This window comes from Suncus etruscus, chromosome 5 (assembly GCF_024139225.1).
Source record: "Suncus etruscus isolate mSunEtr1 chromosome 5, mSunEtr1.pri.cur, whole genome shotgun sequence".
NCBI classification, from domain to species: Eukaryota; Metazoa; Chordata; class Mammalia; order Eulipotyphla; family Soricidae; genus Suncus; species Suncus etruscus.
The window spans coordinates 84376893-84388349 of record NC_064852.1 but is presented as its reverse complement, the minus strand read 5'-3'; the positions used below and the strand labels follow the sequence as shown (position 1 = coordinate 84388349).

Genomic DNA, 11457 nt, shown 5'->3' with positions numbered 1-11457 from the left:
CTTGTTTTAACCTTTTTCTAACAGTAATATTTAATAGCCAGACGTGCATTTTCTATGAATACCAGGCAAAAGTTATGGTTGTCTCTCAGGTTGCTTTAAAAAAACCTTCCCAGGCCCACTGGTGGACTACAAAATAAGAACCACCAGCCAACTCCAGTGTGTTGAGTGTGGTCTTATTTTCAGAGGCTTTGGGGAGTGTCTGTCTTCTGTCCCCCCTAACCCTCCCTAGAGCCCTGAAGGCAGGTGTATCCGGTGGCAACCTGAGAGGGGAAGGGGTGGGAAGAGGTCTCCCAACAATCTGCCCTGGAGGAATTGGTTGAGGTGAGGGAAGTCCCAGGCTATTTCACCCCACTTGGACGTTGGAAGAGACCACAGCCCCAACCGCCACGGGGCCCTGCTGCTACTCCTTGAGGCCTGCATACACAAGGAAGTGCAGGGAGGAAGGAAGTGAGTTTAGAGGGGGTGCAGGGCTCCAGTTCTGAAGCAGAGTTACCAAGTCTTTGTCACCAGAATGCACCCAGGGGACTTGTTTTGTGTTTTACCCTGTGGTCCTTGACTGAGTTTTTCCTAGCAATTGTTCACCTTTCTCTCATACACCCTTCTTCTCCTCCCAAATCACACCCAGGGCTCAACTTATTCAGGAAAAAAAAATCTGGGATCACCCATCCGCTCCTTGGGGGAATGGGGATTGAGGGTGCTATGAGCCACCTTGGCCAGCCAGTCTCAATCTTGCATCAAGAAAGCTCAGATCGCTTGGGGACCACGGTGCCCCGCACCCAGATCTGGGTTCCATTCCAAAAAAGCGGGGTATATATATCCCAGGCGGCGAGCCGGTCAGAGCGGCTCTGACACCGGGCTAGGACCAGCGTCCGGCGCAGTCCAGGTCCCCCAGCGCCCCCTACAGCCGCACTCCGGGGAGCCCGGTGCCCAGGGCCCAGCACCAAGGGAGGGCCGCGCCTCCACATCACGCCTAGGACCCCACCCAATAACGGGCTCTCCGAAACTGCTAGAGCGGGGGCATCTGCCTGCCGCAGAAACGGGGCGTGGAGCCCGGCGGGGCGCGTGCACCCCAGCGGTGCCCCAATCGCTCCTCCCGCGGCCGAGGAGTCCCCTCCTCCCGCGTCCCCCTCTCCGCCTCCTGCCCTCCCGCTCGCCGCGCCTCTTTTCTTGGGGGCGCTCTCGCCCGGGGCCGGCCGTCGCACCCCGTAACTTTAGCACAGCGGGCCTCTGGCGTGTTGAATGTTCCCGTGCGAGAACGCATGGCCGGGGAAGCAAGGCGCGGGCCGGCACCTCGAAGGGCTGCGGTCCCCCAGGCTGGGATGCTGCTGCTGCTGCTGCTGCTGTGGCTGTGTTTGGGTTGTGTCCCGATCGCGCGCACCTACAACGTGGACACCGAGAACGCGCTGCTCTACCAGGGGCCCCCGGACACCCTCTTCGGCTACTCGGTGGCGCTGCACAGCCACGGGGCGCACCGCTGGTGAGTAGAAGGGAACTCGGGAGCACTTAGAAGCCGAAAGGGATTCCCCGCCCTGCTCGGCTGCAAGGAGGTCCCGGGAGCGACTCTCTGGGGTGTCACCGACGGCTGCATCATCTCCAGGAGGTGCGGCAGTTAGGGCCCCAAGTTGCTCTCGGGACTGGGGTGGCTGGTAGGGTGCTCAAGGCGGTGCCTGAAGGCGAATGGGGTGCAAACTTAGGTGCCGCACGCCTGGATAGTGAGTGAGTGGTGTTGGGGGGCGGCAGCGCAGCTCACCCCCACGCACACGTGTGTCCATTTCTCGCTTTAGGCTCCTCGTGGGCGCGCCCAGGGCCACTTGGCCCTCCAATGCTTCCGTGGACCATCCCGGGGCGATTTACAAATGCAGGATAGGAAGGAATCCGGGCCAGACCTGTGAGCAGCTTCAACTGGGTAAGTTAGGGCTGGGACCTTGAGTTTGGGACACCCCGCTTCCCTGCCCCACCTCCCCCCGCCCTCCAGCTTCCCCACTACTTTGGGCCCATGGTTGCCTATGTTCTCGAAAAACTCATATTGTCCGTTCCCTCTAGTTTAAAGCCACTGATTTTTCACTCCGCATCATCTTCTTCTCTTAACAAGAAGTGCTGCCCTGTCCTTTCTCTCTCCTTTACTTAAGACACGGATTACAGTGCTCTGGCCAAACTCTTATGTGGAGGGAAGTTTCTTAACGCTTCAAGTTTCTTTCTCTTCCTCAGCCACATGCGCAAAGTACTTTGAAAAGTCTCGTCGCACGCACAATAAGGACAGGATCCAGCCTAGCCAGCACCTTAGGAACTTTATTTCCATTTTCGATTCATCAGCCTAATTAAATGACACACTCAGGGCAGATAAGGAAGAGCCGTTGGAATTGATCCCACAGCCTGTCAGGTAGTCTGAGGATCTTTCTAAGACATTTAATAGAGCGGGTTGACTTTGCTTATACAAGTAAAAGAAGAACACAATGAAAAGTTGGCATCTCTTAGGAATATAGCTAAAATGAAGCTTCACATAGTTATGTGAAGAACTCATTGTTCTTTCCAAAAAAGCACATGTCAAGTGAATCATTTGCAGACCTTTCATCTGAGTTTTGTGGCAACCTGTTAAATGTGTTCTCATGAGGTGATGGAGAAAAAGCACATTTCAGATTTTTCTCTACACCAGTAGGGAAGAGGATCAAAAGGAATGAATATTCATTCAAACCTCTGTTGTATCAAACACTGGTAGGCAGTGCCATGTGTATTGCTTAATGCTCCCCCCAGGAGATTGTGGCAGTCTTGGAACTATTTTTCATGTTTGTATATTCGATGTAAGTAAAATTACACGAGGAGCGTTATATTGTTTTATGATCTGTCAAGGTGAATGATGGTTCATACTTTGGGGGGGGGTTTGAGGCCACACCCGGTGGCACTCTGGGGTTATACCTGACTCTGATCAGAATCACTCCTGTCAGGCTCGGGGATCATATGGAATGCTGGGGGATAGAACCCGGGTCGACCACGTATAAGGCAAATGCCCTACCCACTGTGCTATCTCTCTTGCCCCAACACATATTTATTTTTCATAGTTTCCGTGTGAACCAGGGGCATTGGAGGAAGTGAGCTCTTTCATCTTCAACCCCTTTGCTTTTCAACAGAAGTACTTTGCTTTTTTATTTTTCTCCAAACAGAAAAGTCACTTGCCTTTATTGAGTCAACACATATAGAATATGCATACGACAGAATTCTCTTTATTTTTAACTCAGAAAACAATCACAAAAGTTCAGGAATTTGTAGTGTAGAGAAGCAGCCCAAGATCTTCCTCCCCACATAGCAGAGTAAGAAAACAGCTCATTCACAGTCCTATTTACTTTTGCAAAGCACCTAGTTCAGTGCACGAAAGAGTTGTTAAAGCATGAAGGATTAGGAGTGGATTAAGGAGTCAATCAACCTTCATCTGCCAGCGGATCTTGACAAGGTCTCCAGATCAAAAAATAAATAAAAATAAATCATTTCTATTGTCCTGCCATAGTTTCCTGAATAATGACTTTATAGTTACTGGTATTTTGCATCTACTTCCTGTCTGGAAGGGATTGAATCTATTTCTAGATGTCTATGTTTAACTAAAGAGATTATGTCATATTATGTAAAATTTACCAGAAGAAAGTGTGTGTCAAAATGAAGGAAGGACTACATTCTTTAAATAAGGAAAGGATAGGGATTGACTGCAGAAATAATCCAAGAATTTAGCATATTAATTAAGGGAAATTTTTTATGGAAAAAAAATGGCAGGGCCTGAGTGATAGCACAGTGAGTTGGGTGTTTGCTTTGCATGTGATCTATCCTGGTTTGATCCCTGGCATCCCTTATTTTTCCTTGAGCACAGCCAGGATTGACCCCTGAATGCAAAGTCAGGAGTAACCCTTGAGCACTGCTATAGGTGATCCCAAAATAAAACAAAACCAAAAAAGATCCCCTCCAAAATAATAGAAATTCTGTTTATGTCACCCTGATTGATGAGTAAGAAACTTACTTAGAAATGACAAACCAAAGTGTTGTTTTAACTTTGGGGCCAATGAAAAATATGTATAAGGTGAAAAGCACAAAGGCAACTCGTAGTACACTAATCAGTAAGGTAACCTGTAAGACTCTCCTACCTTTTAATAGTAATATCCACCAAAGTTATTTTTCATAATAAAATAAGGTTTCTTGTTGACCAAGCCAAAATTCCATCCTGATAACTAAAGATTAAACTATGACTTCTCTGTCCAAAGGTGTTTTGTTTTATTTGTGAATGGCTTTGCTAAGTATCAAAACTTAAGGCAGAATAATGGTATCTCCTCTGCAATTTAAATACTTTCCTCTTGGACCAGTTTCAGTATTTCAGATGAAGTTTGGTCAGATAGATACCTCCCTTCCAAAAAGATCAGGAACTACTCCCTTGCTCCTCTCTCTCTCTCTCCACCCCATTTCCACCCTGTAGATAATGCAGTGGTACATTGGTATATTTTTTTTACTGTAGCCATAATCAGAAGTAAGCAGCATATATTCTTTTATCTAGAGTGTTCAGTGTGTAACATGTTGAATGATTAATATGTATCTTACCTCTTTTAGTGAAGTGAGTTGACTCTGTGGTAAAGATGCATTACTTCCTGCATGCATTATTGTCTTCCTTCACCTCACTGTCTACCTTAGATTCTTTCACTACCTTGATACTTGCCTCCAAGAACTAGTCTATTGATCAGGAGATCTGTGATCAGACTTGCTCCTGAGATCCCATATCTAAGAAGACCATATATATGATTTTCACTTGACAGGCTCCATTTCCTCTCAGAACAACTCTGAATTCTTGCTAAATCTTTTAAAAAAAGAAACTTTGATCACAGATGGTTGCAGTATTAAAACATCACAAATAATTACCAGAGATAAAATAGTCTATCAATAGATAACTAGTATCCCAATAATTAGAAGAGCTCATAATGAATTATGAATCACAGAAATTTATACAAAAATTATCTTCACCATCCAAAATATATATAGTTCAATCTTTCACTGCTTTGGAGTTGTCACTGATGGATTTATATAATCTTACATTTATCCTGGTAGTAGAATCTATAATTATAGTTATCTATCCTAATAAAGTAGCCTGAAACCACATGAACTATGAATGTAAGAAATGTAGCTGGCATCGAGAGAAGCTATAACTTAAATTACATCCTGAATTTCCAATTCTTAAAAGTAAAAAAGAATCTCACGAAGTTTTCAATATTAATATAATTAATATGACTGCATATGTAAGCAATACTATTTCAGATGTATTATGTTAAATATCACTGAAATTAATTTTACTTATTTCTTTGCACTATTTTTATATGAATTCCAACAAATTAAAATTTTCACATGTGACATGTATTATATATCTATTGGATACTTTGCATTGGAAAAACATGACATTTTATTAATAAAATAAGACTTAGAGCAAGTGCTTTCCATCAGTGACTAAAATTTACATTTTTCTTTGCTAGACATAGTACTGTATAGCCACTGAGTGTTTGTACCTCTTAAATTCTTACTGGAACCAAAATGGACCTCACAAGTTAGTTATTATTCTTTAGATATTTTGCAAATTAATAACTTTATTTTATCTCCTAAACTTTACATATATAACCCAATTGTAAAGGTACAGTTAGTTAATATTAATGGATAAAATCGTTATTATTTCACTCTCAAGTCTGTATGATTCATAGCTATTGGCTTAATCATTAAAAGGCAAATGTTTCAACCAAGATGCCCTTCAACAGATGAAACAGATGGCTAAGAAAACTGTGGTAAATATTACACAATGGAATATTATGCAGCCATCAGGAGAGATGAAGTCATGAAATTTTCCTATACATGGATGTATATAAAATCTATTATGCTGAGTGAAATAAGTCAGAGGTAGAGAGAAAGATGGAGAATGGTCTCACTCATCTATGGGTTTTAAGAAAAATGAAAGACATTCTTGCAATAATAATTTTCAGAGACAAAAATAAGGAGGGCTGGAAGTTCCAGCTCACCTTATAAAGCTCACCACAAGAGTGATGAGTTTAGTTAGAGAAATAACTATCCTAACAATGAGAATGTATGAGGGAAATAAAAAGCTTGTCTAAATTACAGGCAGGGGTGGGGTGGGGAGGAGGGAGTTTTGGGACATTGGTGATAGAAATGTTGCACTGGTGATGGGGGGTGTTCTTTATATGACTGAAACCCAACCATAATCATGTTTATAATCAAGGTGTTTAAATAAAATATTATTAAGAAAAGGCAAATGTTTCATAGTTGAAGTCAGATATGTTCTTGATAACTTTTCTTTTATGTTGCAGTACTCTTTTTTTTTTTTTTTTTTTTTTTTGGTTTTTGGGCCACACCCAGCAGTGCTCAAGGGTTACTCCTGGCTGTCTGCTCAGAAATAGCTCCTGGCAGGCACGGGGGACCATATGGAACACCGGGATTCGAACCAACCACCTTTGGTCCTGGAGTGGCTGCTTGCAAGGCAAACACCGCTGTGCTATCTCTCCAGGCCCTATGTTGCAGTACTCTTTAAATTGTAACTTAGATTTATATAATCCAATCATTTAAAGTTATTCAATTTTTTCAATAATTTTACAACTGACTCTTTAAGAATAGCTTACTCTTTTTTTGGAAGATAGAATTTTCTAAATATACTTTAATTTTATCCTTTAGTTTATCCTATTATAGAATAATCATAATGACTACAAAATATTTTATTTTGGCAACAGTTCTGAGGACAGATATGCTGATTGCTATATATGTAGGTCATTTATCATATAGTCATTTATTTAGACCAAGGAGTCAAACCTGACACATAAAATTTTTATGGTCTTGCTCATGGAAATTTCTGTTTCTAGATTAGGCTATTAATGAAAGTATCATGAGAAAATTGAATCTAAGAGAAAATCACGTAGTGTCTTCTTGAGGCTTTGGTTTTAAGGTACAAAAGTTAATAAAACCAGGAGACAGCCAGGAAAAGAGATTATGGGAGAGTATGTCAGATTGTATACATGAAGACCCTGAGGTAATTGAGGGCATGACAATTTTGAACTGAAAGAAAAAAAGGGCATATAGATGGAGTATGGAGTTGAGTTAATGGTAGGATGATGAGATAATAAATTACTTTTGGTTCAGCTTTGTAAGTTCCCTTTAGGAGTATGGATTTCTCTTTAAGTATTTAAATGGAATATAGAGGAGAAACATGAGTCCATGAGTGAGTTAGACAGCTACTTCTGATTGCAGAATAAACAATGCTATACAAAAAAATGGGTCAAGATTGAAGATAGGGAGGAAATTATCAAAGATTTTATTATTATTTAGGTTGCATATGATAGGGGTTTATACTAAGAAAATGACAATTAGTAATGGAGAAAATTGCAGTAGGAATAGTTACAGCTATTAAAAAAGCTAATCAAGAGCTCTTGATAATTTATTGAATAAGAGATGAAAGAGAAGAAGGTTTGAATGATGTAACTAAAGACTCTAGCTTGGTATGTTGAAGGTAAGATGATGTGATTGTTCTATGAAGCATGAACATAGAAATCTAGTAACTCAATGGATGCAGGGTCAGGTATGCCAGAGAGAGGTTGAACTAGTAGTTAAGAATTATGGATTGGTAATCAGAGCCATAGAAGTGAATAAATTTAACCTGGGAAGTCTATAAGCTAAACAGGCCAGAGGACCCAGGATAAATCTCAGAAGTTCCCCCCCCCCTCAGTTTTAGAGGTGTCTACACTTGTAAAGTGTGGATCTATGTTGGCTGCAAACTCTGCAGACCTTGCAGAATTTTAATAACTACATTGCTAGTTGTTGAATCTCAAATTAATACAATTTTTGAGAGTTGAGGAGATTAGAATTTTACAAAGGTACCCATATAATGCCAACATGTATTCATGATTGAAAAACACTTGCTGAGAGAGGAAGGATTGTGTGACATTAGGAAACTAAGGAGAAGCCAAAAGGGTAATTGTAAAATCTGTCAATGATAATATTATAAAAGCCAAAAGGCTTGGAGATTCCTAGATAAATTAGAAATTATAAAGACATTAAGCAAGAATATGAATTTAATATGATTCGTGAGTTTTTTACTGGATTTGGAGAAATTTAAGTTAGTTCCCTGTGCTAAGAATAGTATTGACTTATGCTACCACTTGGATTAGAAAGTTGAACTAGAATGACTGAAGCACTTAAGGAATTACCTCTCTATAAGAGACACATACCCAGGTTCTACTTCAATTAGATCTGATGAACACACATAAAAACTTAATGAATGTGAAATCTATGAATATGTTTCTCAGGTTTGTGCAAGACTGTCTCGGATCTGCAGAATTTAGCATCATGTTGCCAAGTCATCTAGGTCAAGAAGGTCATCTAGATCAGCCTTACCTACCTAAGACCACAACCTAGTCAGTCATGCCAGGTGATCTAAGGCAATGGTTTTCAGTGCTGCTCCACAGATGTAAAAGTGCTGAAAACCACTGACCTATATCACTTAGGAAAAGACAGATTTAGAAATTGTTATCTTTTAAAACAAGTATTTTTTTAGGGGAATATGAAAAGAGAGAGTTGTGTGTGTGTGTGTGTGTGTGTGTGTGAGAGAGAGAGAGAGAGAGAGAAAGAGAGAGAGAGAGAGAGAGAGAGAGAGAGAGAGAGAGAGAGAGAGCGAGCGAGAGAGAGAGAGAGCTCAGGCTTCTGCAGAGGGAGAAGAGAGCCCAATACATATCTCATCACATTTTTGAGGCGTGGGTTACCCCCAAGATTAAAAATGTACATTACTTGTCTTTTTTGTGAAGATGGTTTTTATAGAGTTTTCTCCAAACTCCTGCTCCGTGAAACTTTCTTTATAGATAAGAAGTTTTGGTGTTGTCAAGGAGAAGTTCCTTGTGTTCTTGATGGTCTTCATAATATCACAGCTTTTTGTTTCTTTATGATCTTCTCCTTTTCTGAGGGATCCACCCATCTCTGGGTGGTGCATCAGTTTTTTGCATGTGAGTGGTGCCTTGTTTTTGCTTCTCCAAAACTCAGTATTTGCTTCTCAAATGGGTTCAGCCTTCCTTCCTTCCTCTGGGCAGCTTTGAGACTGATGTCTAGGCAACTTGAAAACACCACTCCCATGCTGCTTTCAACATATTAACCCCCCACACGCAAGATTTCACCACTTTAAATATTTAAGGAGCACATGCTTGAAGGCTCATCATCTATAGCTGCTTCCAAAAATAGGAATTTTTTTAAAAAGTATCTGAAAATATCAAATTAGAAGATGGATATGAACTTAACAAAAGGAAGAACAGGAACCCTGTAATTCAGTATATTTCTTTTTTTTTTCTTTTTTCTTTCTTTTTTTTTTTTTTTTTTTTGGTTTTTGGGCCACACCCGGCGGTGCTCAGGGGTTTGGGACACCAGGATTCGAACAAACCACCTTTGGTCCTGGATTGGCTGCTTGCAAGGCAAACACCACTGTGCTATCTCTCCGGGCCAAATTCAGTATATTTCTGATAGGTTTAGTTTATTCCCAAGAATTAAAAAAGTAATTATTTTACATAAATTTATAATATGTTTTAGTAGTAAGAATGTATATTTAGCTATCAAATATTTTATAGAAAGAATTTTAAATGCAACTTTGAAAAAATGCACTGTATACAGAAGACTCTTGCCCATTTCCTTTGTTTAGAAGCTCTCCTGAATTGCTCTCACCAAAATAGTATTTCTTTATATAATTGAAAGCTTTTTTATTTTACTGTTTATTACACTATCAATGTCCCCTCTGAATAGTGTTGTCTCTATAACAAGTCACTCTTTAGGCTTTGGACCAGGAGATAAACCCCCTTTGGTACAGGATAATATTAAGGATTCCATAAAGATTCTCACTGCTCTTATATAGTTTCAAATTGTGATTTCCTGAATATGGGTATTGACCATGTCAAAGTCAATGAAAAAAGTATCCCTATTTTTTTCTTCTTATATTTTTATTGCATTATGTCAAAGATCTCAACTTTTGCACTCATATATTAGTGCTAGTTTTATTAATTAATTCCTAAGTTCATAGGAGTAATTGAAAACAGATGTAGAAAATTATTTTTCCTTATTTTCTAATGTTGAAAGCTAAAGCTATAAAATTGTAATAGTAACTTGTTCTTGAAGTAGAATTAATATGTAGCTACTAATAATATCAATCTTAGTATTCTTTCTATACTAGCAAGAAAAAGAATTAATAGGAAAACATTTGAAAGTAGAATCTATTGGTGATTGACACTATGGTTTTGAATCCTTCGTTCCTTCATTTATTAGGGGTCTGACCTTAGTTAATGTACTTTATTCCCCTTTTTTTCTATAATGTTGTGATAATAATAGCATATCTCTTATCAGAAGGCCATGAAAATTAGGTCAATTGTTTATGTGTATTCACATATGTTTACATGTACTCAAATTATATTTGTTATAGAAAGCATGTAATGAATTTGAGTAATGATTATAAGATAGTATTTTCTTTTTATGTTTATCAATAGCTATAGTATTGCATTTCTTTGTTGTATTTATTAAGAATATATCTAAGATTTAAGACTTAAAGGAGTCCAGGTTTAAGATTTCTAGGGAAGAGACTGTACCTAGAGTGAAACTCATAAACAACCTGATTTTCTGGATGTGTCAGGTTTAGCTGATGAGGCAGCTGACACTTTTCCTGTGTATACTTCTGTGTTAAACTCTCCTTAGAAGCAACAAATTAAAAGAAATAAAATTAAAATAGTAAAACAAGCTTTTATACCATGAGTGTATACTTTTTTGTATGTAAATTTAGTACAATATTAGCCATTATCAGATTTTTGATATGGGTGTCTGAAAATATGACATAAAACACACATTTTTTTTAAGAAAAAAAATGCTTTAGGTCTAGACTCTAATTCTGGTGTTTAACTTGTTACTTTAGCTCTTGCTATCTGATGAGTTGGAGAAAATGATCTTTGAAATTTACTACTTTCCTGTCCTATATCACCTTGAAACCATAAATATTTTGCTTTCTATTATTCAAAATTATGCTGTGAGTGCTATATTTTTAGAAATAGTATCTTGAAAATTTTATTAATGTGATAAAAGTTTAGATTAATATGATAAATTTAAAGGGCTTAATAATAATTAGTAATTTAGTTGTTAATAGTAGTTTTAATAATTTTAGTAGCAATAGTGGTAATAGTTTAGTAGTTATATATTAAGTAGTTTGATTTTAATTAGTGAGCAGTAATTTCTATTGGGTAGTTTTTAAAAACACACAAAAACTACTGAGTGGGAAAGGAGTGAGAAAAAGAGGGGAAGATGAGATAGAAATGGGGAGGGGGAGGAAAGGGAGGAAGAAAGAATGGAAGAAAGGAAGGAAGGAAGGAAGGAAGGAAGGAAGGAAGGAAGGAAGGAAGGAAGGAAGGAAGGAAGGAAGGAAGAAAGGGA

At 39.2% G+C, this 11457-nt stretch overlaps 1 protein-coding gene across 1 annotated transcript in view; it reads left to right on the top strand.

Annotated features, from left to right (window-relative positions):
* Nucleotides 1-1259: 1259 nt before the first annotated feature.
* The window catches only part of ITGA4 (integrin subunit alpha 4), a 93321-nt gene continuing 83123 nt past the window's right edge, over nt 1260-11457 (top strand). The window contains exons 1-2 of the mRNA XM_049772871.1: nt 1260-1477; nt 1785-1906. Of these exons, the coding sequence (XP_049628828.1) occupies nt 1260-1477; nt 1785-1906 (340 nt within the window). The remainder of the gene's footprint in view (nt 1478-1784; nt 1907-11457) is intronic.